This window comes from Cygnus atratus, chromosome 2 (assembly GCF_013377495.2).
Source record: "Cygnus atratus isolate AKBS03 ecotype Queensland, Australia chromosome 2, CAtr_DNAZoo_HiC_assembly, whole genome shotgun sequence".
NCBI lineage: Eukaryota > Metazoa > Chordata > Aves > Anseriformes > Anatidae > Cygnus > Cygnus atratus.
In genome coordinates, this window is record NC_066363.1 from 84,410,484 (window position 1) to 84,432,215 (window position 21,732).

Consider the following 21,732-nt stretch of genomic DNA (forward strand, 5'->3'; position numbering starts at 1 on the left):
TTGCCCCTGATTTATATCTGCAGAGGATGTGAATACCTCAACTATAGAAATATTTCATATACAGCCCTTCTTTATACTCAACAAAACAATATCATTAAGAATTGTATCCATACAGACCATATAGAGCTGTACAGTTTAATACCTATACTGTCTTAAACTTTGATTACCGTATTAATATAATATAAAGTGCTTGGTATATTCAAAACAATTATAGGATTGGATTTTCACTGCCCACTGAGACTCTGTGATATATTTTAAACTTTTCCTTATTACTATAAAACTTTGAAATATGTCTACCTATACAAGGAGAGGAAAAATATCTAGTGTCAAAAGCACAACTCCTCAATTTTGTCCATTACAAAATGATCAAACACAAAATATGATCCTTTCACACATGTTGTTTTTCGAGCTGCTCCTCTGTCATTCACCTGGAACTGGAAAAAAAGGAAACCATAAAAGGATGGCACCACTTAAATTTCCTATAGAGCAGACAGGTAAACTTTTCTGTCTCCCACCCCAAAGTACCTTCACGTCCATGATCATACACACCGAGGCATAGCCCTTGCCCTGTTTATGCACTGTAAAGGCCATTGCTCAGTATTCCAGCTCCAGCAACAGCAGGCATGCATGATGGCATGCAGTCTGTTATCTTGCTCAGATAACAAGACTAATGGCTCTCAAACCTTCCTCACTGCCATTAAATCAGGTCCTGGATCTGGCAGGAGACACCTGCCTCTGTTTTTGAGCCTCTTCGGCTCTTTTCTTCTCCTGTTCCTCTGCCTTCTTCCGCTCCTCTTTTAGCTCCTTGTACCTCCATTTAGGAATCTGCAAATAGGGGTCATCTTTAGCACTGCTCCTCCTTCTCGCCTTTTCTGGCTGGAAGGTGGGAGGAGGAGCCTTGCTGATACGGACTTTGGGGATGACAAATCCTGGTCTCACACTGCTCCGTCTGAGCAGGTGGAGCGGCAAGAGGCTTGTTTTCCTGGTGGCTATAGTGTTCACTTGAGACACTGCAAGGCTGACGGGCTGCAGACTGGCTCGCCGGTCCTTCTTCTTGGGGATCAATGTGATTTTGGAGTTCTGAAATAATTTCTCATAGCTGCTAACATGGTCTTTGTCCAGGGATCGGATCTCCTCAGCTCTCTGCTTCCTAAGGATTTCCTGCACAGCCAGTCTGCGTTTTCCCACAGAAGGTGGGCTTCCTGGGCACACAGTCCTGCATGACAGAGCAATGAAAGGGCTGCCTAAGCTTGTGGTCACCTTCACCATGTGATCAAGGACCCCACCTTCTTCTGGGCCATGGAAAGCCTGGAATGAGACAGCTGACCTCATGCACTCAGAAATCCTCTGCAAACAGGTCTTTGGCTCTGCAGCCTTGGCAAGGAGTTCCTTCATCTTTGGCCATTCTGGTTTGTATTGATCACATAACTGTTCTGGGCATGGCCTATCCATCAGCTTTTGCATGATGAAGGCAGATTCTGATCTTCCTGTGTAACAAGCCCATTCCCACGAAGTCAGTCCACGGCTTGGATCAGTCGAGTGAACATTGGCCCCTTAAGGAAAAGAAAAACAAATACTGTTAATTAACGAAACTTCCCATACTTCCGAGCACTTTCATATTCAATTTTGGTTTATGTGTATCACTGCCACTATAGGTAACTTCTGAGTATATTGAAAAAGGTTTAAGCTAAAAAATTAACAGGCTACAACTTTTGACTTCTTGATGGGCTTCTCTGCCAGCTGAAGCACCATTCTCAAACAGCCAACACATAATTTACCTACACAGATCTTGGCACAAAAGAAAAGACATTCTGTCACATTGCTTTAGGAAAAAGAAGTGTGCAGAGGCTGAGACCTGGGGAAAAGGCTAGAGAAACATCATGATAAACTATTTTTTCTCAGGTTGGGCTGTGGAAGGAAGGAGGCACCCTAAGCAAATAAGTTGATCTTGATTTAAATGTAGTTTAAGTGAAGTTTGAAATAACTGCTCCAAGAAAAAGCACTTCAAAGAGTCAAGCATGGGGCCCAGAATGGAAGGAGGCAAAGAAGAGGAAGATTTAATCAAGTCAAACAGTTCATTAGCTGTGGACTGAAGAAAGGATTGTGAGAGCTCGAAGGCAGCTGGATTTGAAGACATTCACGACAACAGAAGCTACAGACAAACCAATGAGGGGAGGATGGAAAAAGACACACAAAAACATGTCCGCCCACTTCACTAGCTTGCTCTTGAAACCACCCTACACAAATTTCCTATCCCCGACTCTCTCTCCTTTCAGGCTAGCCACTTTTCCTGTCCCCTTCTTAACATTTGCCTGTGTCTGCACTCCTTCCCACTAGAGCTGACTGGGAACATGGCAAACTATGTGGAAGATGTTTCTTTGTTGTACACATAACAGCCATGGATTTACTAAAGAAAAAGTAGTAGCTAAAGGAACTGTGTCTAAATATACGTTTTAAGGAACAGTATGCTCTGGTTGTAAGCAGGCAAGAGGTGAAGACAGCTGTTTACAATTATCTTCAAGAAAAATAAGTGCCAGCTCTGATATGCTGCAGCTGTGGCACCCTGGACGAGTCCCAGACAAAAAGAGCTGTGTGAGAAAGTGCTGTGAGAAGTGTCACTGGGGGTTCCCTGTCTTTGCTTGGTGGCTCCATTCAAGCTCAGACTCTCAGCTCTGGTCCTTGCCTGAGCTGTGTTGTAGCTGTCTCTGGCCTTGTGCCCTGCTGGTCTGGACCTTGACCTGCAGGCTTGGCTCCTGGTCTGACATCAGGCCTTGACTCTATGGACTTGCCTCGTCACCACAGGCCTGCCTGGCAGCCACTGCAGTACAGGCTGACCCTGGTTGTTCCCACCAGACCTGCTCCATTTCTTAAAGAAGTACCTTTGCTGGTGAAACTAGCGTCTTCTCTGTGTGCCTTGCTGTCACCCTTGGCTCACCTTCCTCTGAGGTGAAGCCCCCACTTGCTGATCCCTGACAGATGTGTCCCCAGGTATTTTGGAAACTTTATGTAGAGAAACAATACTACAGAGTATGGAAATCTTGATCTTTCAACAAAAATCAATGCTGACTTTGTAACTTGTATCACAAAATCTCTCTAAGGAGTGATTTACTACAGTGGTATTGATTTTCTGTACAAATCCAGAGGCATTTCTAAACAAAGGTGTCATTCAACAGAACGTGTCACGTGCAAGAGACGTGAATAGTCTTGTCCCTTTTTAAGTATTAACTAGACAGCCACAGTTTCGGCTCTCCATCTCAGACCCCCCATCAGACCCTAATGGGTTTCCTGATGGGCAAACAGGCCCCTTTTGCTTGGCCTTGCCATGCTAAAGGGCCCAGAGAAAGAGAGAACTTCAAGATCAGCTCTGTGATTTCCTTCAGACAACACTCACACTGAGGGTGGGGGCTTAAGTCCCCCTCTATTTCCTCTGAAAGGATTGTGGTGGGCCTGGAAGTGCTGAACACCACTGCACATGCTTAAGAAGCATTGCTGAGCTGGCTCACCAGGACAGGGGTAGGGAGGAGCAGGGCCTTTCCAGCACAGAGTCACAGAAGCTCACGCATGGTAACTCAGAAGACCTGCAAGAAGCAGGGCTGTGGGTTGGGGAGCAATTAGCTCCAGAATATTCCTCAGACTCGGGAATTCCCAAGACAGCACATGGCTTAGGAATAGACATCAGATTAAAAAGACGAAAGCAAAACCACAGGACAGCTTTCCCAGGAGGGAGCTGAGTTTAATGGCAGGGAGCAGGAGAGCTCAGAAAGACAGGCATCTGTCACCGAGCTTTTTCACACACAGTATTTAAAGCCCAGTCTCTAGATCCACTGCCACTCCACTGGCTTTACTAAAGCAGCCCTCAGTGTACACTGGAGATCGCGATGGGTCTCGTGTGGTGAATTATGGCTGGCATTTCTGTGCTCCTGCCCGGGCTCTCTGGCTGGCTGGCTGCTGGCAGCACTGTGGTCCTGGCCGTGCAGCAGCCTGTGACAAACTGCCTGCGAGCGGCTCGGGTCCTCTCTTACTGGCTTTGCATTCGCAAACAGCAAATCCACATGTTCCAAAGGCTCGCTTTGAAAGAGCAGACATTACGACCAAGTGTCTCAGCACACCTTCGTCGTGTAGTGATTGACCTTGGCTACCCTCCAGGAGCACAAGTTTCAGGAAGAACAGTCACTTTGAAAATCCAGCTCTAGCCATCTGTCACGCTCTGCTGCTGCCTCTTCTCCATCTGATTGTTAAATCCTACTTGGGCAGCTGGAAAGGTGAGTTATTTTCCTTTACTGACCTCCTGTATTGCCCTAAGTAGGTGCCAGAAAACAGAGATTTTACCCAAGCCATTAAGCAGATACTGGGGTTAAAAACTGCCTGGCTCTAACTCTTTTTTTCAGGACACACACCTGTTCTGTAGCTGTACTACAGGCATAGGTTCTGCAAGTAGGCCCATGGCTGATTATGGGTGTTTTGACCCTATATCTCCAAGTATTCTTTTAACATAGAATTTAGCTAGAAGCTGAGGGGTTGTTTTATTTGTGAAACTGTTTTTTCTCCAGATCTTTCAGTAATGATTTATTTCACCTTTTTCAGCAAACTAGCACTTTGTTGCTGGCAGCCACTCAGTTCCCTTCACTTATGTCTAAATCCATTCTGAATGAGCTGCTCCCTGCCTACGTTTCACCAGACTGTCCAATGCTAAACAATAATCAGATATTAAAATGGGTGCAGGCAATCTACCACACTTCCTCTGTGGCCCCTATTTTAAGCTGAAAATGTGTGGACCCGCAAAATACTTACTAAAACGTTTAAGTAAACTGCAGCTTAGAAACTCGGAGTATATTAATCCTTTACTCTTTAGCCAATGTATGTATCCTCACTATCTGTAATGAACAAACAGCCCAATATAAATTTCTGTAGGTAAACCTGATAGGAGGCTAACAAACCTATTTTCTGGCTGGCTGAAGGTTTGTTCTTCCGACTCTTCTGTTTGCTTAAATAACATGAAAAAGAGAAGGTGGCTATCCAGATGACAGAGTCAGCAACCATATATTCAACTTTGATATTGATACTTTTTGTACAAGAAATACAATAACTTGGACTGAGTTATATAAAAAAATGGAGAGGTTGTAAAATAGCTTCTAGTGACCAAAACAGAAAGAACAAGTTTCCATCAGATCTCCAGTGATAGTAATAGAAAGCCATGACACTGTCAGGTCAATTTGATAAGTTTTAAGGTCTGGCGACTGAAGTTTCATTTTAAGTGATAATTTATAGCAGCCACTGGAAAATTCTGAACTAGCATCTGCACAAAGTAGATACTAGTCCAGAAACTGCATCTGTGTCTAGCAGTGCTCTAACAGTCATTTTATAATTTTTATTTATAAAAATTTAGCTCCAAAGTGACTGATCTGACTCCAAAACCTTGATTCCAGTGTAAGAACCTAGAGAATCTTGCAGAAAATAACGAGTTGCCATATCATTCAAGCATTTTCTGTGCCATATCAACATCTATAAACCGGATATTATGAAAGTAATATCACTATGCTTGACAAATGCCTTCTACTTAAAACACTCAAATTATGAAGGGTTAGACTTCTGTGACAGCAAAACAGCTGAAATAAACTACCCATTCAACATCTCAGTCTACAATGAAATGGACCTGTAGGATTTTTGGTCTAAATAGCAATGATGTTCCTAAGTTATCTATTATCATGTCCATAAAATTTGATTTGTGCCAAATACCTGCAATAAAATATACTAATACACTTATATACTCGTGAACTAATAATTTATATATTAATAACACAACAAAAGCATCCAATATTGTGGCTAAAAGGTGCTGTACAGCCCTGTCAGGGGTCTGGTACTGCTCCTGTAGAGGATGTTGCCTCAATGCCTCTCACCCTTCCAGGTTTCCTCTCCAGGAGCTCTTCACCTCACTATGACTACAGCTGGAAATTCAGCTGCAAAGTCCAGGGCCAACGACAAGAAATATATTTCCTGTTCCCGGATGCAAAGAGGCAGGTGGGGAGGGAGCTGGACTTCCTCACTCCTTGGGCTGCGATTCCCTCCATGCAGCTGGTACAGACTTTCTGGCACCATTACTCATAAACCTTGAGACATAACTCTGTAGGGGGGCTAGAAAGAGAGGTTTCTCCCTATATTGCCAAATTTCCCACCAATATCCCAGGTGGGGTGTGAACCCTGCACCCAAAACTCCCTACTCCATGGCTGGAGGGAGACGTGGATGTCTGGCCACGAGGCCCTGTGGTTACACTGCCATCACCCACCCCTGCACCATCACACCCACAGCAGCTGGCAGCAAGAGATCTGCATGTCTTTCCCAGCTGTGTCACAAATTTCATTAGCTCACCATCTACAAATCTCAGTGATCACATTCCCTGACCTCTCCTGGAGACAATAAATATGACACTGAGAGTACCTGGAGAGTTCACGGATGAGGTTCCACAGACATGCAGAGCACTCTTCCTCCTGCAGCATGTGGCTTCACCTCCTTGCCTACAATTTCATTAAAGTCTGCACCCATTTCCAGGGAAGGCTGCACCACGCCTCTCAGAATACACACATCAAGAGGTAATTTTTGTTGTTGCTTGTGTGTGCCCATCTCGTATTTACAGTTAGATGATGAAGAAGAAGCAGCAAAGTGTTTTGCATACCTGCCAACATCAAGGCTTTCACACATTCTGTTCGTCCCTGCATTGCAGATTTCATCAGTGCTGTAAATCCGAACACGTTCCTCTTCTCAATGTCAAGCCCGGGAAAATAGTTCAACAAGTAGTTTGTAATGGTTATGTGCCCTTTAAAGAAATATATAAAAAAAAAATAACAGAGAAAATCCACCACAGAATTAAGAGGCAGTCTCAAGGTCAAACCAAAAATCTATCCTGCAGGTTTGGAAACTGGAAAAATACAGACAATTAATGAGATCTGTTTTCCTCGTGTCCTTTTCTGATCACTGCAGTCACTAGCTTTAGCATTAGGTGGCACTGTCTTGTGGCAAGAGTGTTGGTATAGGAGCCTGGAAACCTGGGCTCCCACCTTCCCTCAAGCTGCTCTCAGTGGGGGGGTTCCTCTCTCTGGAAATCAATCTGAGGTAAAGGCATAATTAAAGGCCAGAAGTGGTCACTTTGAGGTTGCAAGGGGCCTCAGTTTCTTGAATCAATGGGTAGTACTGCCTGTCCCCTGGGGAAAGTGGTTGCAAAGATTCAGCTTTTTCACTCCTCTGGTAAATTTGAGCCTTACCTTCACAGTGCTCCATTAAGATGCAATTACTTGTGGTAGTTCCAGCCAACACTACTAACAAACCATTTCAGGCCTGATACTAGACAAATAAATGTTCTGCTTTGAATCCCACACTTTTATTTTTCCATCTGACCGTGTAAAGTCACTTGCTCCAGCAACAGGAAAATGGGGCTGCTCTTCAATGTTGGTAGCAAAATGAACAACTTAAGTTCTCTTACTAAAAGCAACTGTTATTGCCATTCATGTGCCTCGTGAGCCCGGATAACTGGTGTCAGCAGGGGTGTACCGAGTAGCTGAAGGTGTCTCTGGCTAGATGGTGGGAAGACCGATTAAAACATCAAGCCGTTATAATTGGACTATCAGAACAGGAAAAAATATCTAGTGCCATTATGAGTCATCCAAAACAGCTTTTCCCTCACTTATCATTCATTTTATGATGCTTTGACGCTTTATAAAATAACGCAGTCTGTCAGGCAGCTGCAACAATCACAATTTAATTACCAGGAGCTGTAAAAATATTCTCTCATCTCACTCTGCAGTCCAGCTGAATATTCTGTGATGCATGTCACTCAAATTCATCTACAAATGTTACTGAAGCAGATTATAATTCATACAGGACGGTTTTTAAAGTCTGTGGTGTCACATCAGGTGCAGATTTCATCAGCCATTGCTTTGTTCCGACACAGCCCTGCACTCACTTTGGAAAGCAAGTTAAGAAAACCTTTACCAATTAATTTAAGATGTTTCATAGGTGTTACTCTTGGTCTCCTAGAATTTGCTGGACTCTGCTACCTTGCTGCATAACTGGAAACTCTGCTGAAACTTGAGCACAGATCAGTTGAACAATGCCAGAGTCAGGGAAAATCAGGCGAAGAGCTCCCAGTTTGATGCAAATGAAGCATAAAGATACGGCAAACTGAACAAAGCAAAAGTGATCTGGGTTCATGGCAGGATCAAGTGACCCGGTCCTGCTTACTCAACACAGAGGCTTCAGCTTCACTGACTTTATGGCGTGAGACCAAATCCTGACAGGATATCAGTTACTACCAGGAGAATCTTTGTTCCTGAATTGTTTTGCAGGACATGTAGGACTATTTCATCCATGTACATTGTGCTTCAGGATGGTTTTGGGACAGCTGAAATAATGCTTTTCTACCACAGAAATCGGAGACAGGAACTGAAACAAGGAGAAATAATAAAAAGGAAGATTTTTCAGCACTTATTACATTATTAAAGATGTTCTTCCCTTTGCCAAAACCATAGCTGCAGTAAGAGATGTTTTGCAAATCTAGGGTGATCCTAAGAGTCAATCCTGAGAGACCTTGTTCGTTCAAAACTCTCCAGGGACTACAGATGGCCTCATATGATATGGGGAGAATAAAAAACAAAACTCAGCAATAAAATAACAAAAAAAAACAACCAGAAAAAGAGAAAGAAAGAGAAAGAGAAAGAAAAAAAAAAGAAAAAGAAAAAGAAAAAGAAAAAGAAAAAGAAAAAGAAAAAGAAAAAGAAAAAGAAAAAGAGAAAGAAAAAGAAAAGGAGAGGTTTGTGATTCTCAGAAGTTTCATGTCACAAGGATTCCTGAAAACCACTTCAGTTACAATCTGCAGAAGTTTCTGTCCTCTGAGGTTTGCTTCAAATTTCAAGTTCAAACAAATATCAAATTCAAAGCAAAACTCAGAGCTGCCAAGTTTTTGTTCAAACTGTGTCATATGCTTTTGATTTAAGGCCACAACGTTTGCTTCAGTTCTGCATTTGCAGGAACCAAAAGCGCGTATCTAAATCGTAAACCAGGTGAGCCTTCGATGATTTAAAGCCTTCTCTGAAAGCTGTTTGCAGCTGTAAAATAAATGAGCGTGGCCTCAGCCGGTTTGGTCGTACTGAATTCGGATCAGGCTCCTGCTGTCTGCCAGCCTGATCTACTCACTGGCAGAACCGGCGTGTGAAGGGCATGGTTCTTTGCCCTGTGAGACATATTTAGGGATCAGCACAGATGTCTGTAATAGCTTAATTCACTTAATTGCTGCCACAGAAGAAATATGTATAATGAATGCAATGCTACCTAATAATCTGTGTAATACAGGCAGAAGGATAATCTGCACAGTAAGGAAGATGCTCTGTCATAGACTGTGTTTGGTCTATGAGCAGCAAATGCTTTCTGGCGGATAGATCGAACCGAATCTTTTATGATCTGTGTGCTTTAGGTGGTTGTGTTCTCATGTCTTCATTAACGAAAAGTGATTGGGTTACTTTGTGATTTTGTGTTTGAAGAGCTGAAGCCTGCCCCAAACTTGTTCTTGTATCGTATAACATCTATACTTTAAAAGGGAGCAAATAAAATCCTCTCTGTAAATAACAGAACATACCAATTACCATATGTTGACACTGATGTAACTATGTCCTCGTGAACAGAGAAACTGAGAATCAGCAGTTTCTATTTAATGCAATATTTCCTTTTCCTTTTTTTGTAACCACTTTCCTTCCTTCCTCTCTTTCCATTTCTTGTTATTCTGTTCACTCATTTGCATCAATCTCCCATTTTTTCCGTGCTGCCCTCATACTGCCACGTGATGACTTTGCTTCTGCTTTAGCACCCATTTCTGGGCACCATCTCCTGCAGGCTGCAACAAATTTTCAGCTTTGAAGGGCAAGCTCCCTTGGAAAAAGCATCCCATGTCTGTAAGAAATATTGAGAAGAGCAAGCAAGCAGACTGATTTTCTAAACTGAAATTGACACATGAAGTTAAGTGCTTCGTTTGTGGTTATTTTTCTATACTAGTCAGCTTATTAAGAATCTACTGCTTTCCACTGGTCCCTCCAGACTACTTTTTTTCAGGTCAGCCCATGCAGAAGACCTTCGGTTTAAGATTGGTTCTTTGAAAGATGTGAATCTAAAGTCATCAAAAGCAGATGGGTATAAGGAGCTGAATTCAATTATCTTCTGAGACTTCAGCTGGTCTTTAAAATAATTCTATTTACTTCAATCTGCCGCTCAGGTTGGAGCAGCATGTCTAGGCAGCCATGAACCTGCATAAGCAAGTGTGGATTTTAAATTCCTCTGGTGAAAGGAAAGAGGCTTCCCTGCTGCCTCCCCACTACCTGTGCCCTGTTGTGCAGATGCAGCCCCTGAAGCCCACAGAGGAATCCCACAGGACTGTGGCCTCTTCCCACCCCAAAGCTGCTTTCTGGGGTCAGACCATAGGTGATGGCCCATTTGGGAAGAGCATCATAACAAAAGCAGAAGTGCTCTCTGAAGCCACCTGATATCATCTTGCAATTAACTGAAAGAATGTGGGTTTGCTACTAGACTTTCCACAAGAAAAAATCATATATATTTTTGTCATAAATAGCAGTGATCTCTGACAATAATTTGTTTTGCAGAAATATTATTATTTCCATGGCCTGTGAGTAAAAATTGAATAAACCCACCACTAAAGGAAAGATCGTACAGACGTTGCCTTCAGTTCTTTACAATACACTGTTCGGTGTTAATACTTAAAGCTCAGCAGTAATTAAGCAGCATCTATCACACTGCAGCTCCTCTGATTGCAGTGTTAACCACATGGTAATCTGTACTAATGCTACAGCAGTATCTTGTGATAATGAATGAAATAACTGGTGTCAACACCAGAGCTCGGGATTATTGCAGGCAGGGGAAAACATCCCAGTTGTTAGGAGTTTGCATTAGCTTCTGCTGACTGCTGTCATTTCCAGTTGCGTTGGGAATCAACAGCAAGTGCTGGCAGACAGAGTCAGGTCAATGTCAGCCCCCCGGATTAATTCTGAGCTTATTAGCATGAGTTATAAGGGTCAGGAAGGAGTCGGTATTGATGTTAAAACTTTTATAGTCCAGATTCATGTTAGGCAGATAAATAGAAGTAGACGAGAGTTTTGGAGACTTCTCTGCTTTCTTTAGAGAACTGCTATACCCATGGCTTTGCCAGGAACATGGCAACTCTGGTTGCAACTATTTCTTCCAGTGTTTAAGACCTGTCTCACAGTGACATCTTTAGCACCGTTCACTTTTTGGTACAACACAGAGCAAAGTTTTGTTACTAAGTGAAAATTCTTAGTGGCAATATTTCTGAGTTAAAATCAAACCCTAAGCACTCCAATCTTGTAATGTCCATTGATGTTGTCTGACAGAAATTTGTTTCCTCTATCCAGCCAGAGAAGAACAGGCAGGCTCTGAGAGGGAATATTATTTCCCGTGGTCTCCCATATTCTTAATCAGTGAGAAGAAATGGTAGAGACTCAGTGTGCAGTCCTTAGAAAGTGCCTTTGAGGAGCATGCTTGAGGGATGCAACGGAACCCATGGGCGCAGAGCCAGGCAGGCCCAGAGGACGGCTTTTAGACTACAAAGGGATAGCCCCCTCGGTGAGATTTTTCCTAATCTGTATGCTTCAGCATTTTATTACCACTTGGAAAAAGAAAGCTAGAGCTTTGCTTAAAGGCTTAACATTCATTGTCACAGTTTTAACAGAGATAATCGGCAGATTGCTTTGTGTGTGTACACTTAGAACCGGTACTGCTTTAGGGAGCACCCCCTGCACGTATGCGATCTGTTACACTTGCTGACAGAATATCACCACGCTGGGTGGGATAAAAGACAGCCTGGAGACAAGCTCTGCTCTCACTCCAGTCTGCATCAGGATTAACACGGCTGATGTCAATACAGCCGGTCTGTGATAGAATCAGCACTGGTCGCCGCTGAGACTGTATAAGAAGGGCTTTTTGCTTTTTACTGTGGACTGGTTGAAGAAAGTATTAGCAGCTAAGATATTTCTGAATGGTGATACATTTTCCTACAGCCGGCAGTTGGTACAGACCCACTGAGGAAGGTGCCACAGGCTTCAGAAAAAGAGATCATAGTTATGTGCATTAACAGCGCATTATATCACCACAATGATGGCTGGTGGCTTGGCAGAGCAAACATAGGAAAATAAGCTTAAAGGACATGTGTCATACAGGACTGCACATGTGGGGCATGCTCTTCTGTATTTTTAATTCAAGAACTAGAAATACTAGAAATGTATATCTTTTTCTCTCTTTGTCCCTAGGATAAATGTTGCTTTAGATTTATTAGTTCAAAAAAAATCGTGACAAACTTATTTGGGAGCAGGCTTGGCAAGGATATCCTTAAACAGACTAATGTCTTTTAGAGCTTTGAAAAAAATACTGGAAATAATATTCACAACACACGTTTCTCCTAAGATCCTGTACAAGAGGTGAGGCAAAGAACCTTACCTGCCTGCGCAGCTGTGATGAGGGCCGTGTTCCCTTCGTTGTCCTGCCAGTTCACATCAAGGTGAGGGCATTGTGATAAGGCGATTACAATATCCACATACCCATGGTAACAGGCAACGATCAGACCATTCTGTGAGCAAAACATAAAGAGAGAGATAGATTTACTGGACTCAGAAAAGTTCATTGAGAAATCAGCATAGTAGTCTGCTTTTTATTTGCTGTTTTTTTTTGGTGTGTGTTGGTTTGTTTTTGGTTGGTTTTTTTTTTTTTTTTAGGCTGAAGAACTGAACAGGTATCAGCATAACTAGTCATCAGCTCCAGGCGCAATGTTCAGATCCAAAACACTGCTTTTTATCTCTGCCCTTTGGCAAGTGACACTTGTCATTCCTCAGAAATACCTCCGAGAGTAGGTATTATGTCGTACCACTTGGAAAGTAACTGTTTATAAGCGTTGCATGCTTATACAGCTATATACTCTGTATCCAAATGAGAATAAATCAGATTTTATTGTATAATAAAATGAACCAGGCAGGTAAGATGAATTCTACCCAACCTGAATATTAATCCTCTGAAAATTGAGCACTTGTTCTCTGTAGGGAAAGCGATAGGGAGGAGCCATATGTTCGTGCTGCCTGTTGCTGTCCTTAAAGGTTTGGGGTTTCCCATTAGAACCTGACATTTTTGATGAGCACAAATAACATAAAATTGAGGTTAGAGTTCCTGTTTCATGTGCTTTATGACAGCTGTAAAACTTCCAGGAGGAAGCCAAGCCAGGAAGTGAACCTTACAACTCAGCTTGGTGTCCAGCTAGCATTTCACTCAAAGTCAACAAACTGCGAGTTTCTCTAAAATGTAGCAAGATACACTCGTCATTAATTACATGGAACTACAGTACATAATCCTGATTCCTTGCTTGACCACGGGGATTAAATCCATTATCCCCAGTCGTCAGGATGACTCGGTAGCCCAGTGTTCGCCTGTGCGGGGCTGATGTGTGTGGAGCTGGGCACTTGCAGGTGCACCAAAGCTTCCTGCAGCCCCTCTGCACGGCCAACACGTGGCTCAGTTCTTTCCAGAGCAGCATCAGCATCTGGCTATTGAAAGGGTAGGAGAAATGACATACATTTCAGCCTCTCTGGTGACCCTGCCTGCTGAAAATGCACTCACGCAGACTCGCTATCAATTCACAACCACAAATGAGCAGCAGGAAATAGAGCTTGGTGTTGAAAAGAAAAAAAAAAAAAAAAAAACACTAAAACCTTTATAAGTGTGTCCTGGTTTCAGGTAGGACAGAGTTAATTTTCCTCCTAGTAGCTGGCAGGGTGCTATGTTTTGGATTAGGATGAGAAGAGCGCTGATAACATGCCGATGTTTTAATTGTTGTAGAGCAATGCTTACACCAAGCCAAGGACTTTTCAGCTTCTCGCTCTGTCCTGCTAGCGAGCAGGCTGGGGGTGCAGCAGGAGCTGGGAGGGGACAGACCCAGGACAGCTGACCCAAACTGGCCAAAGGGGTATTCCATACCATCTGACATCATGCTGAACAATATATAGGGGTGGCTAGCCGGGGTGGGGGGCCGGCTGCTCGGGGATAGGCTGGGCATCGGTCAACGGGTGGTGAGCAATTGCATTGTGCATCACTTTGTACACATTATTACTATTATTATTATTATTATTATTATTATTATTGTTATTGTTATTATTTTCCCTGTCTTAATAAACTGTCCTTATCTCAACTCACAGGCTTCACTTTCCCGTTTCTCTCCCCCATCCCGGAGAGGGAGGGGGGAGGGTGAGCGAATGGCTGTGTGGTGTTTGGCTGCCAGCCGGGCTAAACCACAACAAAGTGTAAAATACTGCATGGTCCAGCCTGACTCCCCCACCCTTTTTCTAAGCTGCTCTTGCCTCAATGCTCTTTTTATTTCTTTTCCCTGTGGACACTGCTGAGGCAGAGACAGTCACCAAATGATCACAGCTGTGGCTTCTGATTTATGACCATGATAACCAGGTATTAATATTTAAGTGTCCTGGCTCATTGTTATTCTGGATAGTCCTTTTGATTTAGTTGGCAATCAGCTTCATTAAGATACAGAGGCAATGCCAGGTCTTTGGGATGCTCACGGGCTATGTACGCTATTTTGCAATTGCATCGTTGGGTAAGATCATTACTTTAAAAGATTTCTTTTGTTGGGGACTGTTCAGATTCATCCAAGTTTTACTACAATGTAATCACTCTTAGCTTTAAAGAAAAAAAAAATGTGTCAGTGACAACTTGGTAAGGACTTGAACATTATTTTAATTCTTTAGCAATTTCAATTTTCACCTAATGTTTGGGATATAGGTCTTTACAAATCCAAAAACTCTGCAGATTTAAAACACCACTCAGTCATCCAGAAAAATGTCAGTGACAAATGTATCAGAAAACTCAGCGTACAATAATTTGGAGGCCTAAAATTCTTGACAATAAGGAGGGGGATCCTAATGTTTAATGAAAAATTCTTGGAGAGACTGGTATTTTCAGCAAAGTCTTGTAAATTATTTAGAGTAGATAAGTAGATATTGTCTCTAAGGGAAGAATATGTTTCACTCAGTGTCTGAGATGTATTTTCACAGAATATTTTCACAGGAAAATTTTGTGTTCCAAAGTTATTTGCCAGATACTAAGGGAAAAGAAAAAGAAAGAAAAAAAAAAAAAAGCTCATTTTTTGTTCTTTTTAAAAGTAAAACAAGCAGTAAGACAATAAAAGAATTACAAACATTAGTTCTTCTTTTTGCAAGCAAGCTTTGGCATTACAGTATGTAGGGACCATTTGCTGACTTTTGGTAGGCATTTCCAACAAACAGAGCGTTAAAGACATGCCCAACACATACCGACATTCTGATTTCAGGAGATATGAGGCACAAATTACCTCAGAATAAGTCAGTCTCATTCACCATTTGCATTTACAAAATGAGGAGATTAGTTAGGTATCAACATTTTCTAAACTCAGTTTTCCAAAGACGCCATCAAAGTCTGCTTGCTTAAGGATAAGGAAGGACAACGGAGAGTGGAGCTTTCCAGGGTATGGTATGGTGCAGCAACATGGAAAATCACTTCTGAGGCACAGTTGTGTGAATCTCAAGTGGCTCGGATAGGAATGCAGCAACCCAGCATTCAACAGTGCATAACCTGTGTCCTCTGGCTGAGCAGCAAGATGAGCAGTTGCCCAAGGCTCTAAAACTCATTTACAGTGCTACATGCTTCCCAGCACTGCCCAGGGCTGCAAAGCTGATGTGAGTCCCCCCCGGAGTTCATGGCACGGTGGGTGGGAGAGGCAGTGTGCTGCAGGACTGCCCTCCTTGGCCTAGCGCTCAGGAATGCCTTAGGTATGAAGCGAGTCGCAGGAGGCTGCGGCTTTCGAATGAAAGCTGTAATAAACCCTCATATTCAACTGTTATTTCCCCAAACTCAGTTCAATGACACCATGAAAATTTGTGGTTTCAGGTTGCTCTTTTTCCCTCTTTTTTCCTCCCTGCATCCATTTCTTGCCCTGCCTGTACTCTGCTTGCTGAAAGTTACTAGCGCAGATTAACCAGGGCATACAATCAGTGAATCACATTTTTAACTTCCTCTACCAAATATCCACCACCCTAATATGTTTTAAGCTCTTTCAAAAATCTCAATTAATAATTACAACTGATACGACAGTGTCTTCAGCAAATTGCTTTTTGAAGCAGTCAGTAAAGCAGTAGCCTGTATCTTAGCAGTCTGCAATAAAATACGGCTGAGCGCTTAATGTTTTTCAGAAGATAAACATAAAGCGGTATAAATTAATTTTATCTAGAAAATTCTGAACCTGAGTAATCTGGTTATCCTCACAAAAGATATGACACTTTATCTCACTAATATTCTACCAAGGCATCAATTATTCTGCTCCACATATGAATGGTCTTAGGGCAGCTGTGAAGTGGTTGGTGTGTGTGCTTTGCGAGAAGAGAGATTGATAATACCTAGGACATGGTTTAGTGGGTGACATTGGTAGTAGGGTGATGGTTGGACCAAATGATCTTGGAGATCTTTTCCAACCTTAATGATCCTATGACTCTGTGATAATAATAATAATGAATGACTTGAAGGAATAGCTATTGGTGGGTCACACCATGCAAGCACAGTATTTCTGCTTTGCAAGGGCTGGTTTGTTGGCTGAGACCTCTTCTCTCCTGTTCAGCACCCAGGGTTGCTGCCAGTCATTCCCCAAGACCAGTGAAACACAACAGGCAAAAAATCTGCTTCAATTCTCTGTGCAGAAGAGCTGAGGAGACCATAAATGCGAAAGAGCATTGATGCCTCTGAACTATAGGAAAGGTGATTTCTTCATTACAGGAGACTGGGGCTGCTGGCTTCCCTGACTCATGCAAGAGATACTATTTCATCTTCAAATATCACATACAGACTCCATGTGACAAACAAGAAAGTATGAGCCATCCATCACATCAACTACGTTAAAATTTACTGCAGATTGTTTCCCATAAAGGGTGTATGTGTCTGTGTGTGTGTGACATTGAGCTCAGTAACAGTTTGGTGGTTTCTTTTTGTTTGTTTGTTTTTTTGTTTTTCAACTACAAGCCATGATACTGCCAGGTGTGGAGGGCTCTGTGTTTATTCTGTGGAATATTTAGCACTACAAAGAGCTGCCCCACAGTTTTTCTATACTTTATGACGTATTTATTTTTATTTAACTAACGTTTTTGTTTTCAAGTGACAGAGCAAAATTAACAGTATTTTATTTAAAATGTATAGCAAAGTAGTCAGCCTGAGATAAAAGACCGATTTTCTATATATTCTGAATAAAGTATCACTAGGTTGATACTTAAATGGACATTTTCAGGCATGAGACTACCTAAAGTTAACCAGATGTTGCAACATCTTCCTCGAGCCATGTTCAAGAACTCGAAGAGATTCACAGTGTTGTTCTGTAACTGGAATATATGTATTCTATTAAAATTTTCCATAGAACCATAAACTTGAAATGTGCATGCTTGAAATAGAACAAAATAGTCTTGGGAAACTTGTGATTCCTCTTGAACTGACATTTCTTCATGTGCCTTTGATTTCATGTAAGAGTGGAATAATGTTGCCGCTACAAAAACAGTCCGATTTGCTCAGCTATGTTGGCTAATGATATAGGAATGTGTCTGATTAAGTGAGACCATGGATATCTCAGGAGACAATTTTATAAATCAGATTTTATGACAAAATTGCAGATGTAATGCTATTTGTAAACTAGATCATTATGGGTAATAGAGATTTAAAAAAAAGTACTAGATGATCAATAAATAATCCAAGCTGAACGTCAGAGCAAATCACATACCACACACAATTATTTTAGCTTTTAAAAAAACCTCTTCAGGCAACATATTTTCCAACAAGATACTGAAGATGAGAACAGATTATTATAGCTGTTTGCTTATTATCCCAAACAAAAATTTAGTCTGGCAGAAGATTCATTTGACACTACTCACATCTTTTTATAAACATCAGGATAAACAACTGCCCGCTTTGCTTTGCGTGCAGCCTGTATGGTATTAATGACAATTCTGCAAGGTTGGTTTAACAGCAATGATTAAACCAGCCTCTAATTCAATTAAATGAGATAATGATTCACTGCAATCCATAATCATATGCAGGGAGAACTATAAAAATTATGTCTAAGTTAAAAGCATATTACACAAACTATATGGTGAGTAACAGAAAAGGAAGATCAATAAAACATAAAGGAATAAAAAGCCGTTTTTAATTTTTTTCTTATTAATTTCTGAAAATAAAAATAATTCATAAATGTAATATTTCATGTTACACATAACCTTAAAGTATATCACTTTTTAATTATATAATGCAAAATAATCAGACTAAGAAAGAAATCTCCCAAAATTATCTGAGAGAAATATGGATCTCCATTAAATACTCTGCAACTCTGTGGAACTTGAGTTAACAGGGAAACTACACGTTTACATACTAGCGAAGAGTAAAATTTTAGTGCTGAGCATCACTATTGGCTATGTACTAATTTGTGTACAATGCATGAAAACTTCCAGTCCAAATAAAACGATCCGAGAAACTTTTGTTAGTGGCTTGAGCTTATAGTGTAATTGGTTTAGCTGATTATGTCAGTGGCGACTGAGATGAGGTAATTATTCAGGTCATCAGTCCCATGACAAGTGGTGTTTATGTGAAATCCATCAGGCGCATAAGCTTCAACATTATCTGCACAAAATAATTCAGGCTGACCTTTGAGAGAAAGAACTGTTACAGCTTAGTCATATACACATTTACATTTGGAAACTGGAAAAAAAAATCAGGAATTTAAATGATTTTTGTCCAGCTGTTGTTTGGACAAAACCCCAGACACCTGGCCTGGGGAGATGCTGTTTCCACAGTGGAAAGCAATGAGACAAAAGCAGAAAGAGTATTCCTGCATGAAGTAATGCAGTGGCATGCAAAACTCCGTGATCTGCAGGGGAACACAGCAGCCTAAAGCAGAACTTTGTACCCAAAAGCAAGCTTGAAGGATGCTATCCATTCCAGCAGCTGAACATGAAAGGCACAAAAATACCACCTTTGCTTCACAGCATTACAAACGGATTTATGTTACAATGCAAATCCCACTCCAGGAGAAACAAACACGGGACAGTCTTCAGACAGGAAGATGATGAGCCACAGTTTTCCGCCTCCATTTTGCGGGATATGTTTTATGTCACTTATACAATAAACCCCTCTCGTATCAGTCATGCTGTATGTCTTTAAGTAAACGTATAGTTTAGCATACGTGTCATCTCTGCAAAGGCCCTTACTTAACCTCGTCTAATCTAAGTCTCAGTAATCACCTCTAAGAATAGTTTCAGGAAAGTTCATTTTTGAATGAACTTGCAAAAGCTTGCATTACACAACCAGTGCCACTTGTGTAATGAATGAAGTAAAAAGAATGGGCAATTAAAGCAGCGTGATGTCTCTTTTTTAAAAACATGTACAGTTTGAATTGGCTTCAGTGTTACTAGCAATACCAGCAGCTGGCAGAAGCCTTGGGAAGCTGCTGCTCAAGGATCTAAGGGACACACAAACAAAATGAACTCAATGAGATGAAAACAGGACTGTTACACAGAAAGTAGCAAGCATTTTTCCTTCTCACTCCTGCAGGAAGTTCTCGTGACCTTCCCTTGAGGCAAGCTGGTTGTGCAGGAGCCCTTCACCACACTATCTCCTAAGGGAGGCTCAGACACAGAGGGCCACTTCTTCTCTCACACTCTGCAAAGTACTCCTTTATCCTTGCCATCTTCTGCATGCATTTTCCCGAAATCACGCTGCGTGCAAAGGGCTGGAGGGCTGCTACAGTACAGAAGGAATTTTTTGGTTGTATAACCTGACCAACAGCCAGTGCTTGCTAGCACCTCACCATCCTGACTGCTGTACTGCATGGAGCAGCAGCAGGGCCATTTTGGTCCCCTGCATCCCCTCTGCCATCCTCTTTGCTGCAGGAGGAGGCCAGGAGCAGAGTGCATTCAGGAGTGGAAACAGCCCTGCAAAAATAAAAAGATCTGAGGGGCACGGCTGAGTTGCAAGGGGGAGTGGATCGCATTGCTAGATGTTTTGTTGTGGGTTCAGATGACACTTGGTGATTATTCTTAAAACAGAAGCAATCAGAATCATGTTACTGCATGAAAAATGTTTTCTTGTAGTTTCCACTCTGAACTCTAGCTTGAAGCAAAGAACTGAAGACCTGAACACACAGTCAAAAGCAAGTTGCAGGTACCACAAAATCAGGAATACTTTAACTTTTGGGCACTTGAATTAGGAATTTTAATGGGAAAAAAAATCATTAAATTTCCCTTGAAAATATAAACAAGTTTTTATATGTATATATACACACATATATATATGTAAATAATTTATTTGTTCAGGTTGTTAGCAGGTATACACATTCATGATAAAGAAAAGATTTGTAAAAATAATATATAATTTTACAGTGACAGCTGGTGAGACTATATTAGGTATGTACTGATCAGACTTAAGTTCCATCAGGTAGGAGAAATGCCATTGCTAGTGACAGTAGGCTTGTGCAGCAGAACCTATAAAGATCATGAAGAAATTTATATGGAAATAAAGGGAACTGGGATCATTGTTCCATAACTGAAAACATAAGTTACTTTCATTGTATTCAGATCAATGCAAAATTAATCTTTGCAATGTATGTGACATGGTCACAGCAGAAGTAAACAAGGTACAATAGTAGAAAAGGCATATGTAAGGAAACTTTAGAGAAATTGTGTTTAATAGAAATAAAATGTACTTAAAATGAACAGACAGTTCATCTAGAAGAGTTGCCTTAGGCTAATTTACTTCCAGTAGCCATACATTAAAAGGAAGTTATCTCTGGGTTCAATACCACTGAAAACAGACCAGGATTCTGCTTCTGGGGAAAAGTTCTGCATTCTGCTTTTGAGGGCCTGGCTGTAGAGGACAAAAAATACTGTGGGAAGATGGCAGGGGAAGTAACAGTATTTTTATCAGGTTACATTTCACATTTTCAGTTTATTTTGACCATTATGTTAGGTACAACTACTAAGAAGTGACGATCCCTGACAAATAATGCAACCTTACTAATCGTAGCTTTACTGTTTTATAGCACATAGTAATCAGTGTTAATACTGTCAAATGTTAGCACTATGTTTTGGTGGTGTTGACAGTAATAATACAAGATACATGGCAGCCAAAGTTATACATTCCTCCTTGCTATGCCTGCTTTTCAGTGTTTGTGCTAGACACAGGTCAGTCTTCTCTGGCTTCAAAGTAAGGGAGAAGGTATTTATAAAGCAGAAGCGAGAGGTCTGACTTCAGAAAACAATGTAAATGATGAACTTCATTTTAACAGAGATCCTGCCCCAGTGAATGGTGAGCTGATCTCAATTTCACATCTTTGTCTTTCACCGTCTTCCTATGCAACATTTAGCAAGGCTTCCAAGGGCCGTAAACAGTCCTGTAAACAAGGATAATGTATTTCTGGGTCCTAAAATGAACAGCAGGTTAGGAAGCCTTGCTCAGAACAGGTGTTTCCAATGAGTGATGGATTTAAGACAGGGCAGCACTGAACACTTCCCCCCATGAATAAGTTAGGCTGGGAGCTCTGACTGCTCCTGCTGATGGTTGTGCAAAGCTGCAGGGAGCCTGGGAACCACCGCAAAAAAAATGAGATT

General features: G+C 41.5%; 1 protein-coding gene across 1 annotated transcript in view; it reads right to left on the minus strand.

Moving 5' to 3' along the window:
- Positions 1-248: 248 nt before the first annotated feature.
- ANKRD33B (ankyrin repeat domain 33B) overlaps positions 249-21,732 on the minus strand; it is a 40,653-nt gene continuing 19,169 nt past the window's right edge. The window contains exons 2-4 of the mRNA XM_035552696.1: positions 12,506-12,635; positions 6,672-6,812; positions 249-1,553 (exon numbers count right to left, since the gene is read on the minus strand). Coding sequence (XP_035408589.1) covers positions 703-1,553; positions 6,672-6,812; positions 12,506-12,635 — 1,122 coding nt within the window. The 3' untranslated portion in view covers positions 249-702. The remainder of the gene's footprint in view (positions 1,554-6,671; positions 6,813-12,505; positions 12,636-21,732) is intronic.